General features: G+C 67.7%; 1 protein-coding gene across 2 annotated transcripts in view; it reads left to right on the top strand.

The window, feature by feature from the left end:
- TP73 (tumor protein p73) overlaps positions 1–19,948 on the top strand; it is a 56,916-nt gene that overhangs the window by 30,161 nt on the left and 6,807 nt on the right. For both annotated transcript variants that reach the window (XM_058304588.1, XM_058304587.1), the window contains exons 4-8: positions 5,938–6,180; positions 17,063–17,249; positions 17,476–17,591; positions 19,186–19,295; positions 19,627–19,769. In XM_058304588.1, coding sequence (XP_058160571.1) covers positions 5,938–6,180; positions 17,063–17,249; positions 17,476–17,591; positions 19,186–19,295; positions 19,627–19,769 — 799 coding nt within the window. The remainder of the gene's footprint in view (positions 1–5,937; positions 6,181–17,062; positions 17,250–17,475; positions 17,592–19,185; positions 19,296–19,626; positions 19,770–19,948) is intronic.

Raw genomic sequence — 19,948 nt, 5'->3', positions numbered from 1 at the left:
GGGTGGTGGCTGGGTGGGGAACAGTGGCCGGGCAGGTGGCTCGGCCAGTCAAATGGGGGTTTCTGTGGCCAGGCAGGGGCTTGGCGGACTGGGCAGGGGGCAGTGGCCAAGTAGGGGGCTCTGTGGGCCGGGCGGGGGGCTTGGTGGGCCGGGCAGGGGACAGTGGCTGGGCGGGGTCTCGGTCACAGAGGCAGGACTGCGCTCCAGCCGCCCGGCCCGTGCAGAATGGCTGGTGTGAGCCGGTGCCCATGCTGCTGCGGGGCCACTTCCCTCTGGACAGGGTCGCGGCCGGCCCCTGTGTTTCTAAGGCTGGCGCGACCAGGCCTTCTCCACTCAGCTGGCCCTTCTCCCCTCCACCCCCACGGCCAGGAGCCGGGCCCACCCCAACAGTGCTGGGGCCTCCCGGGCCCGGAGCCTGTGGGACGCAGCCTCGCGCTGCCCTGCCCCAAAGCCCCCAACCCCAGCGGCGAGCCTGGCCTGCGCCGAGCCGGGAGAGGGGACTCCACGCCGGGCCTCCCACCCGAGCCCTTCTCCAGACCGCCATCTGGGCCAGGCGCCCCCCCCCCCCGGCGTCCTACGGGGAGCAGCTGGACTCACGTCTGCAGCGCAAATAGACCGGGATGCGGGAGCGCGCGGCACTGCCCTGTCCAGGAGCGGTGGGGCCTCTCGGGGCTTGGCAGCCTCTCCCAGGCCAGCTGCAGGGGACCCGCTCCCCCAGCCCCGGCTGCCTGCCCCAGCTCCTGCCCCATCAATGCACACGTACACCCCAGGGCCTCGGAGGCAGCCCCCTCTGCCCCCGGCCCCGTGCTCGCGGCCTTCCTGGGGTGGGGCCGGGCACCCTGCGCACATGTAGACACACGCTGAGGGCCGCCGCGGGCCGGGCGTGTCCCAATTAGCCCATTATCTCGGGAGTTCTTAATGAAAGCAAAACAGCCCGAAAGAGCCGGCGTTTGCCTGGGTTGCTCCCCACTGCCAAGCGGGTCTCGTCGCAACTCCTGGGGACCCTCGGGTTCTGGGGTCCCTCGAGCACTTCTGTGCGGCCTGTGCTGACCGCTGCCTCCAGGCTGGCCTCCGTGCAAACCCAGGCCTCTCCCGGGCCTTTGCAGCTTGGTCCAAGGTGTGGGCCCAGGTGAGGCTCCCTGGCCTGGCACAGGGGCGGGCGACAAGAAAGCTTGCTCAGGGAGCAAGGTCCTCAAACCCGGCGGGGGACAGGGCTGTGGTGGGCTCGAGCTGCCCACACTCTAACTGGTGGGTTCCCAGCCACACTCGAAGCTGCAGCCTCAACGGGGGCCCTGGGCCTGCGATGGCCTCGTGCTCAGAGGCCGTGTGGGCGGGTGGGGGTGGCCCTGGGAAAGCGGGCACAGGGGCTGCACGGCTGGGTCGGTCCCCTGGCACCTGACCGCAGTGCCATTGAGCTGGACGTTTCAGGGTGGTGGGGGCGGGTGGCAGGGAAGGGGGACCCTGGGCTCTCTCGCGTCTAGTGTCTGGCTGCACGTCTTCACTCATGAGCGGACAAGCCCAGGGACCACGGGGTTCCGTGTTTGCGGTCCCGTCTCATCAAAACTCCCGCACAGGGCCAGCGTGCGGGAAGCCGCCCGCCCCCTCGGGATCTGTCGCTGCTTGGCGTGGAGATCCTATCAGCCTTCTGCTTTGGCTTCAGTGACTAATTCCTTGGCGCTCACCTCAGATAATTAAAGAATGTGGACAAGTTAAAATATGAAAATCGGTGTCCCGGGTCTGCCGCCTGCTGCTCTAAGCATGGGGCGGCGTGAGCTGTTTACCTGCTGGTCGGTTTCCTGGGGACAGGGCTGCATGCCTGTGCCCGCTCTCGGGCTGGACACCGCCGTTGAAAGGTCCACATGACCGCGGCTGGGCTTGGTCAGGGTGCATGTCAGAACCAAGAGGGGGGCCGGCCCCCAGGGTGCATGTCAGAATCAAGAGGGGGGCCGGCCCAAGACCCCAACTGGCCACAGAGCCCACTCTTCTGGAAAAGCAAGGGCCATCTGGGAGTGAGACAGACCTTCGACGCTCTGGAGGGAGGCCAGTGGGGACCTGCTCCTGCTCTCTCCAGGACCCACCAGAGTGCCCAGTACACCTGATCCTCAGTGGTGCAAGAGACAGGCTCTCAGCACTGGGGAGTGGGGGGCGGTAGGCTCATGTCCAGCCCTCATGCCCAGAGAGCCTGCCTTTGTTGCCCTTTCCATCACCATGAGTATCTATTGTCAGTCACCCACCTGTCCATCCTCCACCACCATCCATCACCCATCATCTACCTGTCATCCATCCATCCATCCACCATCCATCATCCATCATTCACCTATCATCCGTCTGTCCTCCACCATCATCATCCATCCATCCATCATCCATCCATCATCCATCATCCACCATACATCATCCATACATCATCCATCCATCATCCATCCATCATCCACCCATCATCCATCATTCACCTATCATCCGTCCGTCCCCCACCATCATCCATCCGTCCTCCATCATCCACCATCCATCATCCATCATCCACCAACCATCATCCATCCATCATCCATCATCTACCATCCATCATCCATCCATCCTCCACCATCATCCATCCATCATCCACCCATCCATCCCTCCATCATCCACCATCCATCCATAACCATCTACCCATCCATCCATCCATCCCTCACCCATAATCCACCCATCATCCATCCATCCATAACCATCTACCCATCCATTCATCCATCATCCATCCATCCATTCATCCGCCTATCATCGATCCATCACCCATCATCCATCCATCATCCATCTATCCATCATCATCCATCCATCCTTTCATCTGCCAGCTCACACATTCAGCAAGCCTCTTGAGTGACCATGCTGAAATGAGCAACACGTTATGTCCCCGAGGGGGTGCTAGAAATAATAATAATAATAATAGTAATAATAATAGCTGCACTCCCTCACTGGCTAAGCAGACATCAATTAAGGGTCTAGCCCAGCACCATCCCCTAGGATAGAACGGGAGCCACTTGTGTAATTTTATGTTTTCTTGTCGCCACATTTTAAAAAGGTTAAATGAAATTCATTTAATACTTTATTTGTTTATCCTGAACTATGATAATTTCAAATGTCACCAACATGAAAACTGCTCACTTTCGAGAGCTCAGGATGGCCTGTGGCCGAGGTGGCTGCACGCATGTGGCTGGGGCCAAGCAGCCGGCTCTGCGTGGGCATCCGTCAGTGACGGGCAGCACCGTGACTGTCCTAGCAGGGCTCGCCGTCCAGTTCAGGGGGCAGGGTGGGTCCAAGGAAACCCAAACGATTCACTTACAACACCAGTAGCTGGTTGGGTTGGGCCGGGGTGGCCCTGGCCACCCCTCTGCAGTAGGGACCCTCAACCGGAGACCCCCGAGGCTCGAGAGGAGCCCCGAGGAGCCCCCCAGCAGTGGAAGGGCCCGGGTGGGCATGGGGTTAGAGGAGGGAGGGCGAGGGGCAACTCACCGGAACCCGGTGCTCCTGTGACCCCTCCAGTCCTGGTCAGCGCCACGTGGGAGCTGCCGGTGCCCTGGCCTCAGGGAAGAGGCTCGGCGGGGGGGCCGGTTGGGTCCCTAGGGCTCCAAAGCCATGCGGGCAGGTGCCCTGCCCTCTGGAGCCAAGGTCCAAGCGTCCTGGCAAATCCACGTGGGCAGGTGGAGGTGCACTCCTGGCTCGAGGCCTCGTGGGCACCTCCCGGGGGCCGGAGTCTGGTGGGAGTCCTGGCCCAGACCCCGCTCACGCAGGAGGCTTGCCGCACTCCACCTTTCCCTGGGTACGGCGGCTGCCCCTCCGCCACCCCCCTCCTGACAGCCCAGAGCTAGGAGAGGAGGGGGTCGCGTCCTTCCTGCCAAATAGGGGAGGGGACTGCCACGGAGGTGCCAGATGAGAGGAAACTGTTAAAAAGGTAGAAAAGAGAGACCCTTTATCTCAAGGAGACAATTTGCAAATTGGGGAGCACTCTGTCGAGACAGACACTCTCGTGCCCCCCAAGAAAGCGACAGCTTATGTGGCGAGTGCAATGAGTTACACCGAAAAACAAGGGGGGCTAAGGAAGCAAGGGGGGACAAGCAGGAGGACGGGGCACTAACAGGCAGCCGAAGAGACTACGGCCCGTGCCCTCCCCCAACCTCAGTTCCCTGGTTCACGGGGAACTCGGGGCTCAGGTTCAAAGACAGTCGAATGGCCGAGCAGCTGTTGAGGTTGAGGGGCCCAGACAGCCTGTCGGGGGCGTGGGAGGCCATTTCCACAGTGCGGACAAGCGAGCGTTCACTTTAGACGCACGTGGTTCTAGCTAGGTTGGGGGGCCGTGGGGGGACGTGGGCAAGGAGGCGGGTGGGGGTGTCGGCAAGAGGGGCCAGGGCGGGCCGGAGAGGAGGGCAGAGGCTGCCGGGAGGTGTCCTGGGCCCGGGGGCTGTGGCTCGGGAGGGCCAAACAAGTCACGAGGAGACACGGGATTTCCTGCAGCCTCGTTGCGGCAGCGGGCCGCGGGCCGCGTCAGCCAGGGCCGGCGGAGGGGACCTGGAGCCCCCACGGGCCCCGGCATGCCCGGCCCCGGAGGCGCAAGGTGGCACAGCCCACCGCCTCCCCTGTTCCCTGGGTCGCCCCCGCCCGGAACTCAGGGCACCCCTTCCTCACTGCTCGCCTGCCGTCGGGGTCCCCGTCGGCCGTGCTGCTGCCCACGGGTCCCAGGCAGCCCGACCAGCCCCGGGGCTCCGTGGGCTCTGGTGGTGACATGGACGGGCCAGCACGCGGCTGCTGGTGGCGCTCAGACTGGCCGGGCTGGGGGGACCTGGGCTACGAGGCCGAGATGGAGGTCAGAAAGAGGGGCCGCCCGGGTGTCTGCGGAGAGCGGGGCCGGGGGGCGGGGGGCGCAGTCTTGGCTTTCAGTCTGGAGGAGTGGGCCGGTACCCGGGGCGTCCCCAGCCTCTCTGAGGAGGGGCCCAGGGCTCAGCGGCCCCCGCCTCTGGGACCCCAGGCGCCCTGCCCGCCTCTCTGAGGGGTCCCCCACCCCCAGTCACCACCTCCACCCGTCCCTGGGGTCCTTGGCTCAGCCCTCGTCAGCTGGTCTCCTGGGACGTCTGCCAGGAGGAGGCAGGGGCAAGGGGACCCAGAACCCCAGGTTCCTGAGCCAGAGGCTCGCCCGGGATAGCCTCAGTTTCCTGGCCTGTTGGAAGGGGGCCCGGTGTGCCTGCCCGGGCTGTGGAGAGGACTGGGTGGACCGCACCCCCCACGGTGGCCCCTGCCCGGGAAGAAGCTGCTGGAGCGTTGGCAGAGACCATGTGCGGACACTGCTGATTTCTGGCACCCCCAAACCCCACCAAAGCCGCCCTCCCTGGAAGCCTCCAGAGCTGGAAGGACGGTGCTCCCCTCCAGCAGCCCCTCTTAGGCTGCTCTACCGGGGGCCCCGGAACCCCCGGAGGGCGGCCCAGAGGACGCGCCCACCGCCCCGCGGGGCTCCAGTGTCAGCGCCGTTCCGAGAAGCGGGGGTGTGGCGGGAGGGAGGGCAATGCCAGCGGGCGCCGGGGGCCTGGGTGGAAAATGAGGCTCAGCCCCCCACGCCCCGGGGGCCCGGGCTGGTCTCCCCCGCTGTCGCGGCGAAGGGGTCCAGCAGGAGGAGCCTGCGGGGCCGGCGGGGCGCGCCGGACGCTCCCCTCCAGGCGTGCCAAGCCGCGGCTCCGCCCGCCGGCCGCCCGGTGGATCCCCGCGCCCGGGCACCTGGGGGGCCGCCGGGGAGGCGGGCGGGCCAATGTGTCAGTTTCTCCCGCGCAAGTAGTGGCCTGTTGGGTGGGGGCGGGGGCGAGGAGCTGCCCGGGCTGCCTGCGCTGGCCCTTTAAGGCGCCTGTAACAGGACACCTGCGGCCGGCCCGCGGCGCCCCTGCCTGACGGTGTCTCCCTCCTCCCGGCCCTCCTCCCTCCCGCCAGCCCCAGTTCAATCTGCTCAGCAGCACCATGGAGCAGATGGGTGGCCGCGCGGCCTCGGCCAGCCCCTACCCCCCCGAGCACGGCGCCAGCGTGCCCACCCACTCGCCCTACGCCCAGCCCAGCTCCACCTTCGACACCATGTCGCCCGCCCCCGTCATCCCGTCCAACACCGACTACCCCGGCCCCCACCACTTCGAGGTCACCTTCCAGCAGTCGAGCACGGCCAAGTCCGCCACCTGGACGGTGAGTGGCCCCCGCCTCCCGGCGGCCGCGGCGGGGCGGGGCGGGGGGCGCCGTCTGCAGGGCGCGCGGCTTGTCCCGGCCCCGGGGTGGGGGGTCGCGGGGCGGGAGGCGGGCGGGTCCAGCCCTCGGACGCGTGGCCGGAGCTGGCCGGCCTCCCGCAGGCACCCAGGGGCGTGGACGCGGCTCCGCTGGGAGGTCCCGGGCAGGGCAGAGCGGGTGGCCCGTGGCGAGCTGACCCCTGGCGACCTCCAACCCGGGTCCCCGTGAGCCGGCGGGGGGCTGTGTTTGCATCCTGGGTGGGCGATACCCCGGGCAGCTCCCACGGGGCGGGGGGCATGGATGGGCTCTGACCTGCTGTTGCTGGGCTGTCACCTCCAAGTGCCTTGATCCCTGGACGTCAGTGACTCCCGCTGAGCGCTTTGAGTATACGTTAACCCTTTAGCCCCCAAGGTGGAACGCGTCCTCGTTGCCGTCTCCCAGCAGAGGAGGGCGAGGGGGCGGGAGGGAAGGGACTTGGCTCCAAGTTACGGGATGGAGAGTAGGGTGCCCGCGTGGGAAGACGGTGGCCCGCGTCTGAGCTCCTAACTGCTGCAGCTGGGGGAGGAGGGGACTGCCAGCTCCGCGGGCAGAGCTGGGGTGGCGGAGACCCTGAGGTGCCTGCCCGAGGAGTGGGCAGGGGAGGCAGCCCTGCGGACCCTGTCTCCTTCCCCGCCAGAGCCTCACCCCCGTTCCCTGGGCTGCGGGGACTCGGCCAGGCCTGGCAGGTCCGGCACACGTGGCTGGCGCGTCCCCCGCGGGGCTCCACCCCCGACCCTCTGGCTGGGAGCTCAGTGCCCACCCCCAGCGCTCCCAGAAACGGGCCTCGGAGCGGCAGGGGCTGGCCCCGGGTAGGCCCCCCAAGGCCCTGCCGCGGCCTCGGGGCCGGTCCTCGGTCCCCAGCCCTGCTGGCCGGAGCTGCCAGGCTTCCCACGCTGCGGGGGGCTGGGAGTGGGTGGAGCCACGCTGAGCTCTCCAGCGGTGCCCAGGCATCCCGGGCCGGGGAGACGTGGCCAGCCGGGCACCTCGGAAGGGGTGCTATGTGAAGCCTCGTCCAGGGCCTCGGGGTGCGGCGTTCCCGGCCCTTGTGGTTCTCACTTAAAAATTATTTGCCAATTTTCACTCCGACACCACCCACCGTGGCACCCACTGGGCGGGTGGGGAGGGATGGCCCCAAAGTCGCTGCACTTGCTCACCTCTGGCAGCGGGAGGCTCATGACCGCTCTCTCCCACGTGCAGATCTCCTCGCCCTCTCCAAAGGGGTGGGTCCTGTGCCCCCTGCACTGACATCTGTCACCTGGCCCCGGGTGGCCTGGTGTTTCTAGATGAGTCCCACTTGGAGCTGGGCAGGAGTTTGGAGGGCTCCTCCCAGGTCATTTGGGGGTGCCCTGCGGTATCTGCAGTGTCTGGGGTCTGGGAGGGCCTCGGGTGGTCCGAGCTGGTCCTTGGGGAGGGTCGGGGTCCGCCTTGGCTGGCTGCCCCCTACCCGGCGCCCCCCTGCCCCGCTGGCCGTTTGCCTCCGCCCCCTCCCTGTCCAAGTGTGTGGGCACCAAGGTCGGTGGGACCAGGGGCCTGGTCACTTGGCCTGGCCCTAGGTGGCCCTGGGTGGTCCTCCTAGCCCCAGGTGGCCTGCCCAGCTGTGCTGGCGCAGGGAAGGCTCACCTGCACCCAGGGTCCTGCTCCAGTCTCCCCAACCCTGGGGCCCGAGCAGCAGATGCTGCCCCCACCCCTGGCCCCAGTTGCACCAACAGAGCAGAGCTGGGAGGAGGCACTGTCCCGGAGCCACGGCCCCGCCCCCTGCCCCGCCCCCGGCCAGTGCAGGGGGGAGGCGGGACGAACTTTGATAATGAGAATCTTGGCACCTTGGCTGACAGGCGGCCGACCCCCGCCATGCACCGGGGAGGGGGCAGGCCGGCGGCGGCCTCGAGGAGCAGGCCGGGCAGCCCGCCGGCCGCAGCTCTCATGGGCCTGACGGCGCGGGCGCTGCCCGGACTCGCCCCGGGCCTCCACGCTGCGCTGCCCTCGGCCCCTGCCACGCCAGCCGGCTGGTAACTGGTGGATAACTCGTATTTTTCTCAAGTGCAATTCTGAATTGACTGCTGCTTTTCATTGGGCTCTTTCAAGAAAAACACCTCGCGGCCCCGAGCGGCCACAGCTGTGAATGGGGTCTTTGGCCTCAGCCTGGCTGTGCCCCCCGTGGGTCTCCCCAGCCACGGGGGGTCCCCCTTTCCAACCAGCTTCTCTGAGACCTCGGCTCTCAGTCCCGTGCTCCTGGGGCACCAGGAGCTGGAGCCCTCCGCACCCAGGCATACGTGTGCGTGCAGACAAGCACACACACGCAGCATGCACGCCCACACACACCTGCAGTCACATGCACGAGGACACACACACCTGCACTCACATGTACACATGCAGATACATTTGTACACACGCACACATACATGATCTCACACAGTGATGCCTGTGCACTTGCATGCACACACCTGTACTCACTTGTACAGGGCACACACAGTTGCATATGCACACACACCTGCGTACAGAGATGCAGACACACTTGCACTCACTTTTACACATGCACACCGATGCACATGCACACACCTGTATACACGTGCACACAGAGACACAGGCACACATGCTTGCACATACTTGCACTCATTTGCACACATGCTACACACATATATAATGCACCTACCTTTACTCACATGCACACACACCTGCACTCACTTGCACACATGTGCACGGACATGCACACACACACGAACATGCGCACACCCAGGCCTCACCTGGTCGCTGCCCTCGGTTCTGACAACTCCTGGCCCAGCAGGTCAAGGTGGAGCTGGGTGCATGGCCGGCAAGTGGCCAGAAAAGCGGGTGTGTTCAGCCACGAGGCTGTAGACCAGGAGCCCGGGGGCGGCAGAGGCTGGGGTGTGGCAGGTGGGGACGCTGCGGAGTGGGATGGGGGGTTGAGAGCTGCCCGACGGGTCTGCATCTGATCGGCCTGGGGCGGTGGCCATTGCCCACTTCCTCCTCCGAGGGGGGCTGGACGAGTGGTTCACCTGCTTCCTAGAGTGCCCGGTGCCCAGGAAGGGGCCACCAGAGTCATCAGTTGTCCTGGCCGAGGTTGCCCCGTTTCAGAACTTTGGGGCCTCGGAGAGTCAGACCATGTGGAAGGTCAGAACTGCACGGGAGGGCTGTGGCCGCGGGCAGCTGATGCTCAGTGGGCGGACGACAGAGCCTGGCCGAGGGCGGGCTGCCCATTGCTTTCTGTCCCCATCACACACCCCTGGGAAGGCTGGCCTGGGACCAGGGGGACCCAGCAGAGAGCCCCAGACATCACGGGAGAGAGTCTCAGCCATGCCCTCCATGAGGGTCCAGCCGACGGCTCCCCCCGCTTTGGTGATGAAGGAGCAGCTGGTGCCCACGGGGGGGAGGGGAGGCCGAGCAGCCTGGCACTGCTGGACGCTGGCGCTGTCCCCCAGCTCGGTCCCTTCCTGCCCCCAGGCTCGGCTGCGCCTGGGAAGGTGGTGGACGTTGGGTCTTAGGAGGCTTGTTGGGGGGGCTCTGAGGCAGGAGAGAAGGCTCTGTGGCCAAAGCCCCAGCCTGGGCCGCCGTCGGCAGACACCTTGGGGCGGCCGAGGCACCACCAGCTGCCGGCCAGGGCTGCCTTTCGGGGGGTGGGGTGGAGAGTGGATGGGTGCAGGTGGCAGAGTAGTGCCCAGGGCCCCCCAGACAGGCGGGCAGCCTGGCCACAGCCCCGATGGCCTCCAGCCATGCTGCGTGTGCCCGCGTGTGCCCGGGAGAGAGCTGCCTCCACGTGGCGGGCCAGCCCCCACCCCCGGAGGAACGCGGGGTGCACGGGGGGTTCCTGGGGAGAACGAGACTGAGCCAATGGACGCCAGAGAGAACGTTCCAGCCCCTCGGAGGTTTGCAAGTGGGAGAATAATAGTGGAGGTGTCCCGACACGATTGTGGTATCAATTGCGTTATCCTGAAAGTTTATGGAATGCATAAATGGAATTAATACCTTTTACTGGCACCAGAAGCAATTACACGTATTTAAAGCCGAGGGAAGAGTTCTAACTGCTGCGTATTGTGGAGATGAAACGGGATTATTAAGGGGAAACGAGAACACTTAAGGAGAAATTGCAGCAATTGCTGGAACTGCGTGAAGCTCCACGGCCAGGAGCCCTGGGGAGGGGACCGGGCATCAGGCAAGCTGGCTCAGGTCGGGGCTGGCGCTGGGGCTTGGGACCCGGCAGGAGTGTCATCCGGAGCTCGGGCAGCCTCCCGTGGAGCTGGGGCCCTGGGGGACGCGGACCTGGGCCCGGGAGGACGCACCCGGGACCCCTGGCCCTGGCTGCACCGCCGACACTGACAGCTGTGGTCCTGGATGCCGAGTGGTGCCCCCGGCCTGGGGTGGCTTGGGGGAGACGATCCCGAGGCCCCCACCCCACATCATCTGGGGGCTTTCGGGGACACAAGGAAGAACCCCACGGGAGACGGGGTTCCATGCCGTGGGATCAGGCTGTGGAGGGCCAGGAGCCTCGTTATGTTTCACGAGGAACGGTCTGCTCCTAGGGCTGGCTCCAAACAGGGGTGGCCAGACAGTCCTAGAACTTGGCTGGCTAAGGTGGCAGAGGTGCTGCGTGGACAGGCCACGCTGGTCACCCACGAGGCTTCCCTGCCAGGGCGTTCCCCCCATGCCACGGAGGAAACCGAGGCTCAGAGAGGCTGGTCCCCTGCGCAGGGTCAGCACTGGCCAGGGGCAGGCCTAGCAGCCGACTCCTGAGCTGTGTACCAGGTGGGCGGCCCGGGACCTGCCCGCTGGGTCCAGCCCCCTCGAGTCTCCCGTGGCTCCTTGCCGGGGAAGGAAGCAGCGCCGTGGCTGGGTGGTGGCACGTCTGCCTGGCTGTCTTCGCCGCATGGTTTTCATTGACCTTTGTCACGAGGCCGTGCCAGGGCTGACCAGCCTCCAGGCAGATGTGGCTGGAGGCCTTGGACTCCCCTCCCCGGGGCCTCTCAGGGGCGCACGGGCCCCGCCTCCCCTGCCCGACCCCCGAGTCCCATCAACCCTGGCACGGTCTTTCTGCTGGAGCCCACGCAAAGGCCGAGGGGGTTCTGGGGTGTCTCGGGTCAGGGTACCCGTAGGACACGTGGGGCGAGGAGCGGGCACAGCAGCCGTGAGCTGGGTTCTTTGACCACAGTTCTCCTGGGCAGTGGCTGGTCATGGGGAGATCTGCTTCTCAGACCCCAAAGACGGAAGCCAGCTCAAGGTTGGTGGACCCTATGGCGACCCCTGAATCCCAGCCCCCAGGATCCCACGGGCCAGGGGGTCTGTTACCCCAGCGGTCTGCTGGTTTAGCCCCTGGGTGGAGAAACCCCTTGGCACATCCAGGCATGCGTCCATTCATCCGAGGGGGTTCCCGGGAAGGGGAGGGGGCAGAGAATTCCAGGGTGCCGGAGCTCAGAGCCTGGGTTTCCAAACACGGGGCTCGTGACGGGGCCGCAGAGGCTGTGGGGAGGGACACGGCTCACTGTAGGGCTCACAGCAGTGCTCGAGGCTTCCGGGAGGTTCCCTGGGGGAACTGGACCTGCAGTGTGGCCCCTGGGCTGGCCCCCGTCTCCTTCCGCCTCGGGCTGCAGGGAGGGTGTGGCAACGCAGACCCCAAAGCAGAGCTGGGGAGGCCGTGCGATGGGGGGCGGGTGCTCCCTGAAGAGGTGGCTAAGCCTTTAGACACCCGAAGTCTCCCCACCCTGGGCCCTTTACCGAACATTTACAGAGTTCTGTGAGAACTTAGATTCCTACCAGCTGTTTCCCGAGAAGCTGAAAAACGACCGCCCCCCGACGTGCCCTCTGGCCGGCCAGTGCTCCCGCCACTTGGAGAAACCGGGCGTCTCCCCTGCCAGCCTGGGCAGAGTTTACCCAGAGTGAAGGGACGGAGCTCGAGAGCCGGCAGGGTCTTGAAGTGTGGCCGTGACCACACCTGCAGCTCTGGGGCACAGGCCAGAGGCCAGAGTGGGGGGCCCCCCGGGCAGGGCTCGGAACAATATCCACCCCCACAAAGGCCCCGGGCAGTAGCCCCGGCTGCGGCCAAGGCCCGGCTGTGGCCAAGGCCCGGCTGCCCCTCCCTGCATGTCCCCAGCCCCCGGCATCCTCCCCAGGCAGGGGCCGGGTCTGCAGTTAGGGCCCAGCCTCCGTACCCTGATGGAGCACCCACAGAGGGTGGGAGGCCCCCGGGACTGCTGTGAGAAGAAGGGGCCTCCGTGGACCCCAGGGTCCCATCAGGGGCGCTCAGCCTGCCAGTCCCCGTGGCCAAGGCCAGGCTGGCTCACGCAGCCTCATGGATCCGGCTTCTTGCTGAAGCCACAAAGCAGGCCGGTGAGGACACCAGGACTCTTCCCCGCGGCCGCCCAAGGGGGCCCCGCTGCAGAGCCCAGCACAGCTGCAGGCCAGCCCCCCGCCCCAACCCCCGGGTCCGGCCAGCGCCCACAGCCTGCCTGCTGGGTGTCGTGCCTTCCTCCACAAGACCGGGGGCGGGGGCAGCCAGGGGTGTCCCCTCCGGGCTGCTGACCCCAGCTGGCAGCGTCTGGTTCGTGGGCAGAGGGAGCCGCACCTGGCCCCGGCGGGAGAGAAGAGGCTGAGGGTGGAGCTTGGACCCGGCCGTGGCTTGGTCCTCGGTGGGGCCTGCTGAGCTGGTGGTGGGCCTCGCGCTAGCTTGGCCCTGTCCCCAAGGAATCAAAGACTGCCTGACCCCTCCCCAGCCCTGAGACCCCTCCTCGAGGTCCGGTGAGGACCAGGTGGGTGCCTGGCTCACAGCCCAAGGACCCAAGGGGCTCAGACTCTCCCACCTGCCTGTGCTACCCAGGCAGGCCCTGACGTCCCATGGGAGCTGCCCCACGCCTGACGGGCCATCTTTGTCTCGGTGTCCCTGAGGGGCCGAGCAGACCCAGGTGCCACGAGCTGCTGCTAGGGGGGACGCGCACCATCTCCCGTGCCGCACTCCTCGGTGGCTCACCTTCTCCTGGACTCCACCTGTCCTCGGCCCGCCTGCCGTCCAGCCTTGTGGGTGTTGCACGTGCAGCCATCTCCCTGCAGCGGGAGCTCTTGAGGAGCACAGCAGCCCCTTTTAGGGGGCCCTTTGGGGGGGCTGGGCTGGTGGCAGGCTTGTGGGGCCCCCAGGGGACCCCCAGAACCTCCTAGGCCCTGCCCATGGCCGGGGCGGGTGCCAGCCTGCTCTGGCCTGATGCCAGGGTGTGCCGGAGGAGGCGGCTGTGGGTATGGCATGTGCCCCTCTTCCTCGTCCCCCCAGGCTGGTGACTTCCCGGGGGTGGGAGCCAGGCCTCCCTGGACACCAAACGGAGCCCCCCACCCTGCCACCACGCTCCTGCTGCCGTGCTGGACGAAGGCATGAGTGCGAGGCCGGGGAATGGCAGTCGGGGAGCAAGGCCCCCAGGGGAGGGCTGAGCAGGGGCCCACGGGCCCTGCACGGAGGGGAGACCCTCCTCGCCTGGAGGGAGACAGGGAGGGACTCGGGGGGGCTAGGAACGAGGGGCCGGGGCCTGGGCTCCCTGCGTGAGTTTCGGGGGGTCGGCCTGTGAACCCCCAGAATTGCGTTCCAGGGTTCTGTGGATGGGCACCGGGAGCTTTGCTGGGGAGAGAGTGAGGGTCGTGGCCTCGGGCACCGTCCTCGAAGGGCTCGCAGCCCACGGAAGCAGACAAACGCGGCTCGAAACATGCTCACATGCAGAAAGTGGAGAAAAGCGGGCTGTAAGAAAATCATTTAAAAACTACGAGCCCCCGGTGCAGGCCACGTCTTCCAGAATCTGTCGTAACAGATTCACCCAAGCTGGTTAACGGTATTTGCGGTTTGCAAGATGCTACACGTCCTGGGAAAATGACAGACAAGTTATTATCACCTCCCCACCGTCCTGCCCAGACCTGCCCGTGCGGGCACCCGGCTGCGGGGGGCGCGAAGAGATCGCCAGCCCCCACCCACCCTCGCGCCCGCCCGCCCAGGCCCGAGGCTCCGGGGCTCCCGGCTGGGCCCCTCGCGGACAGGAGGGGTGGAGGGCCGGGGGAGGGTTCCGAGGAGCGCGCCCCGGGTGGGGGGTGGGAAGGCATGGGCGCACGTGGGTGTTTGGGCAAATCATTTCCTGTCGGTGCGAAGAAATACACACATCCTGGAGCGGACAAGTCTAGACGGCTCCGTGTCAACAGCCGAAGATAAATAAGATTTTATCGGCTCGGAATCTGTTGAAACATCCATCTAGCGGTTCTGGGGAAGGAGAGGAGGAAGGAAGCAGGAGCAGCAGGAGAGGGCGAGCGTCTCCACCGGGCCTTCTCCGTGGGGTGGAGTGGACCCCGGCCGCCCGAGGCCCCGAGGCCCAGGGCAAAGGGAAGGTGCTGGCCCAGGGCACTCGCACACTCGTGGGCTGGGGACCAGCTTCTCAGGAAGGACTTGCTGTTTCTGGAGCCCCCTGGGTCAGGGCCCCCACGGCCCAGCCGTCCCCGACCCCCAGCCCACGGCCCCAGGGTCACCGCATGATGCTCCTGGTCAACCTGTGAGGCTGCCCCATTCAGCCCGAGCTGGGTGGCTTTGGGGCAAGCCCCTAGCCTGGGCAGGGAGCCGCCTTGGGCAGGCGTGTGTGTCCCCAAGCGCTGGGCTGGGGACAGCCTGTGTGGACTCAGTGGCTCAGCTTCCCAGGACTTGGCTGGGGGCTCGTGGAGGCCCAGGGGAGAGGTGCCCCCAGGCTCTCGGGGTGCCTCCTGGCCCCCCACCAACTGGCCCGCTCAGGAGCACCCCCCCCCCGGGTCCGTACCGCTTCCAGTACCAGGGACAGCTCCCACCAGCCCAGCCGCGTCGTGCCCTTAGGTGCCTCCTCCTGCAGGGGCTCTATGGAGAGTCCCTCTGTCCACCCAGGACCCCCCAACCCGGGCGGAGCTCCCTGGGTTCATAGAGTCGCCGGGTGCCCCGGTGAACTCCTTGGCCCAGGTCCATGCAGCCCCAGAGCCTGCCCCCTCCAGGGCTGGCTGCACCCCTGGGGGCCACGGGGCCTGCGTCGGTGCCTGGCACCCCAGTCCGGAGACACCCCTCCTCTCAGCTTTGACCGCGGCCACCAAGCTCTGCCCGTTTATGAAATGGTTGTGCGGCAGGCGCTGCCCCCAGAGGGGCCGAGTCGAGGTGCCTGAGCCCCGGCAGGAGGTGGGGGGGGTGGGGGCAGGGGCAGCTCCGCAGCCTGGACCTGCTGCCAGGCTCAGAGCTGTTCAGACAGTGGCGGGGAGGGGGGGTGATCAGGGTGCCTGGGGGCAGCCTCTGCCCGCGGGTGCAGCTGCGCCTGGAACCCAGTGCCATCGTGTGGGAGCGCAGCTAATGGGCTGCTCCCCAACCCCACTGACAGGCATGGGGCGCCTCCCCCTCCCGGAGGGGCACAGGCCCCCACCCCCCCCAGGGGCACAGGCCCCCGCTCTCTGTGTGGCGGCCACAGGCTTATCACCCCTGGCCCCGGCCTCGATGACCTACGGAACTCCTCGGCCCTCCATGGGTTGGACCCTTGGGTGCCGGCCCGAGGGCCTGGGGTGGGGACCCCAGAAGGCCTGCCACAGCCGGGCCATGGGCTCCGGCCCCTCCTCGTGCTCCTGGAGGCTGCGCTGGCTCACGACGGCCGTCCCCAGCCCGCCTGGCGGCGAGAACAGTCCCCCGTGTTCCTGTGTGTGGCCGCCCCATGTTGGGCGTTTCCGGGCGCTTCTGGGCACTGCCCCCATCCAGCGCACTGTCACTCACAGACGGCAGGAGCCTCAGGATGGTCCCTCAGCGGTTCCAGGCGTCCCAGCTGGCAAATGCCAGAGCTGGGACGAGGCCACATGGTCGGATTCAAAGGCTGCCCCCTCCTGCTGCCACTCGTGGCGGTGACCCGAGCCCTGCCCCCAGGCAGGTCGCTGCGCCAGCGTCTGTCCACCCCCTCCCCAGGGCTGGGTGGCCCCTGGCTCCTCCCTCCCGCTTGGTTGCTGGGAGCCCTGTCCTGGGGGAGGGGACGCGGCTGTCCCAGAACCCAGCCCCCAGCACCCCTCACTTGTCTGGCCCTTACACTCCTCATCCATAAAACGGAGCCAGCGGCACCTCCTCTCCGAGCTCAGCATCGCACATAGAGCGCCCGCGGCGGCGGCGGGCCCTGGGTACACGGCTGAGGCTGAGCCCGAACAGGCCGCGTGTGGCCGAGGCCACTGGGGAGATGAGCCATCGAGGCGCCGCGCAGGGCGGGAGCTGGAGGGAGCCGGCGGGCGGGAGAGGCGTGCGGGGTTTGAGGAAGGGCCCCATGGCTCCAGCTGGCCAGGATGGGATGGGGGGCAGCGGGGGCATGGTGGGGGACAGTGGGACTGGGGTGCAGGGCTGGGGCCTGGGGTAGGGGCGGCAGGACCAGGGTGTGGGACCAGGGTGTGGGGCAGTGGGGTTGGGGTGGGGGGCAGCAGGGCCAGGGTGGGGGGCAGTGGGGTGGGAGTGTAAGGTTGGGGTGCGGGGCCGGGGTGGGGGGCAGCAGGGGGCTGGGGCCGGGGTTGGGGTGTGGGGCAGCGGGGCCGGGATGGGGGGCAGCAGGGGGCTGGGGTGTGGGGAAGCGGGGTTGGGGTGGGGGGCAGCGGGCCCGGGGCAAGGGGGCTGGGGTGGGGGGCAGCAGGGCCGTGGCAGCGGGGCCGGGGTGGGGGGCAGCGGGGCTGGGGCAGCGGGGCCGGGGTGGGGGGCAGCAGGGGGCTGGGGTGGGGGGCAGTGGAGCCGGGGTGCGGGGCAGCGGGGCCGGGGTGGGGGCAGCGGGCCTGGGGGCTGGGCCCGCCGCTCACCGGCCGCCCCCCGTAGTACTCCCCGCTGCTGAAGAAGCTCTACTGCCAAATCGCCAAGACCTGCCCCATCCAGGTGAAGGTGGCCGCACCCCCGCCCCCCGGCACCGCCGTCCGGGCCATGCCCGTCTACAAGAAGGCGGAGCACGTGACTGAGGTGGTCAAACGCTGCCCCAACCACGAGCTGGGCAGGGACTTCAACGAAGGTGAGCGCGGTGCCACGTGGCCCCCTCGGCCTTCCGAGGGGCGGTGGGGAGGGGCCCGGGGCGGGCGGGCCTGCGGGGACCCTGTGGACCCTCCCTGCGGGGTGCCAGGCGTCTGGGGGTGCCAGGAGGTGGGGAGCAGGGCTGCGAGCCCACGGGGGGTGCAGGTGGGTGCCAGGCGGGGCGCTGGGCAGCCCGGGACCCCCCTGAAGCGGCACCCCCCCCACAGGGCAGTCGGCCCCCGCCAGCCACCTCATCCGCGTGGAGGGCAACAACCTGGCCCAGTACGTGGACGACCCCGTCACCGGCAGGCAGAGCGTCATGGTGCCCTACGAGCCCCCCCAGGTATGGCCTGGCCACGGCCTGGAGCACGTGGGGGCCTGGGCACCCGCCCTGTGCCGCTGCGCCCTGAGACGCCCGCCTCCAGCCACCAGAGCCCCTGCTCTGCGCGTCGTCCTGGGGCACCCCAACCTCACAGGGCGCCTTCCTGTGGCTCGGCCACCAGGTGCTCACACGGTGCCCACTGTGTGTACTGGCACTCTCCACTGGGGTCCAGCCCACATTTATGCAGTGCCTGCTGCATGCACTGCTGCTGTCTATTGGGGTCCAGCCCACATTTAAGCAGCGCCTACTGTGTGCACTGCCGCTGTCCATTGGGGTCCACCCTACATCTTGGAGCACCTGCTGTGTGCACTGCTCCTCTCCATTGAGGTTCACCCTACATTTATACAGTACCCACTGTGTGCGCTGCCACTGTCCATTGGGGTACAGCCCACATTTATGCAGTGCCCACTGTGTGCACTGCTGCTGTCCATTGGGGTCCAGCCCAGATGTGGCCCCTGAGTGTCTGTGGGGACTTGGCCCCTGCCCCATCACTGTGGTGGGGTTGGAGCTGAAGACCTCGAAGCTTTCAGCCTGGCCCATTTGTCCACCCCCCCACTCCCCAAATGCTGACCCTGGCCTGGGCTTCCGGGAAAAAGGGGTGGGCCAGGGAGGCCTGAACCAAACCAGCGGCCACGCGTGCAGGGCGGAGCTCCCGCAGGGCGGCTGTGGGCTCGTGGCCGGGGAGGCGGAGCCGCCCTGGGGGCTCCGGGGAGCTGGGGCAAGGGGAGGAGGCATGGGAGGAGGGGAAGCAGCAGTCTTCTCTGACCGGGTGGCGGGTGGCGGCAGGTGGGGTGGAAGTCTGGGGCGGACAGGAGAGGAGCATTTGAGAAGCCGCGGCGCGACCGATGCGGTGGGTGCCAGGTGGGCCAGGCTCCCGCGGAGGAGGAGGGCTGGCGAGCCCCCCCCCTTCCCTGGACCTGGGCCCCTTGGCTCCCTTCAGTGGCGCCGGGGCCTGGGGAGAGGTGAGCACCACCTGTGCCCTTCCCTAGCGCCCAGGCCTCGCCAGCCGCACCTGCGCGCAGCTGCCGGGAAAGCAGGCCTCCCTCGCCCCCTAGCGACTGCAGCAGGCAGCGTTTCCCGAAAGGCCGAGGTTTCCCAAACCAGCGTCGTGTTTAATTTCCTGGCCCAGGGCCCATTTTGTGGTGGCAGGGTGACAAGCACTCACGAGACCCCGGTTCACGTCTCAGCTTGGCCCCTCACATCTCTGAGCCCCTCTTCCTCCTGGGAAATGGGAGTGTGTGCCGGGGGAGTGGATTGGTGGATGAACAGATGGATGGATGAATGGGTGGGCGGGAAGGTAGATTGATGGTGGGTGGATGGGTGGGGTGGGTGGATAGGTGGGTGGGTGGGTGGGGCAAGTGGATGGGTGGACAGATAGATCAACTGGATACATGGATAGAAGCTCTGCCTCAGAGCAGAGCTTCAGCCCGCCCTGTCCCTGCTCACCCAACCTGACCAGGACCACAGGTGGGTGCTGGGCCTCCCCAGCCGAGGAGCGGGTGTGGTTGGGGCTGGGTGCTGACCCCCGGCCCTCTGCGCACCTCCCCGTGTGCAGGTGGGGACCGAGTTCACCACCATCCTGTACAACTTCATGTGCAACAGCAGCTGCGTGGGTGGCATGAACCGGCGGCCCATCCTCATCATCATTACCCTGGAGACCCGAGAGTGAGTGGGCGGGGCCTGGCGGGGCAGGGGCGGGGCCTGGCAGGGCAGGGGCGGGGCCTGGTGGGGCAGGGGCGGGGCCTGGGCTGATGGGCTTGGCATGGAGACAGGCAGGCCCTGGTGGCGAGCTGGGGAAGAGGCCTGGTGGGAGGGAGGGGCTTCCCCCAGACTGCAGGGGCTGCTTGGGCAGGAGCCAGGCCTGGGGAGGGAGGCAGGGGGCCTGGAGCCCCTGGCTGGCATCACAGAGCTGTCGGAGGCCCGGCCGTGGGGGTCAGGGAGGGCAGGGTGGAGGGTGGGCCCAGAGGCTCACAGTTCCCGCTGTGCCCACCGACAGCGGGCAGGTGCTGGGGCGCCGGTCCTTCGAGGGCCGCATCTGCGCCTGCCCCGGCCGGGACCGCAAGGCCGACGAGGACCACTTCCGCGAGCAGCAGGCCCTGAGCGACAGCGCGGCCAAGAGCGGGGCGGCCAGCAAACGCGGTGAGCAGGGCGCGGGCGGGGGCCCGCGCTTCGGACCCGCCACGGCTGGGGGCTCGTGGCCGGCCTGTGTCGGGCAGCGCCGAGGCCGCCAGCCCCTGTGGCCGTCGCCGGGGGCAGCCCCGTGCGGCGCGGTCGGCTGCCCCGCGAGCGGGCTTGGGCCCTCCCTCTGCCGCCCTCCC

This window comes from Dasypus novemcinctus, chromosome 9 (assembly GCF_030445035.2).
Source record: "Dasypus novemcinctus isolate mDasNov1 chromosome 9, mDasNov1.1.hap2, whole genome shotgun sequence".
Lineage (NCBI taxonomy): Eukaryota > Metazoa > Chordata > Mammalia > Cingulata > Dasypodidae > Dasypus > Dasypus novemcinctus.
This window is presented reverse-complemented; position numbering and strand designations above follow the sequence as displayed.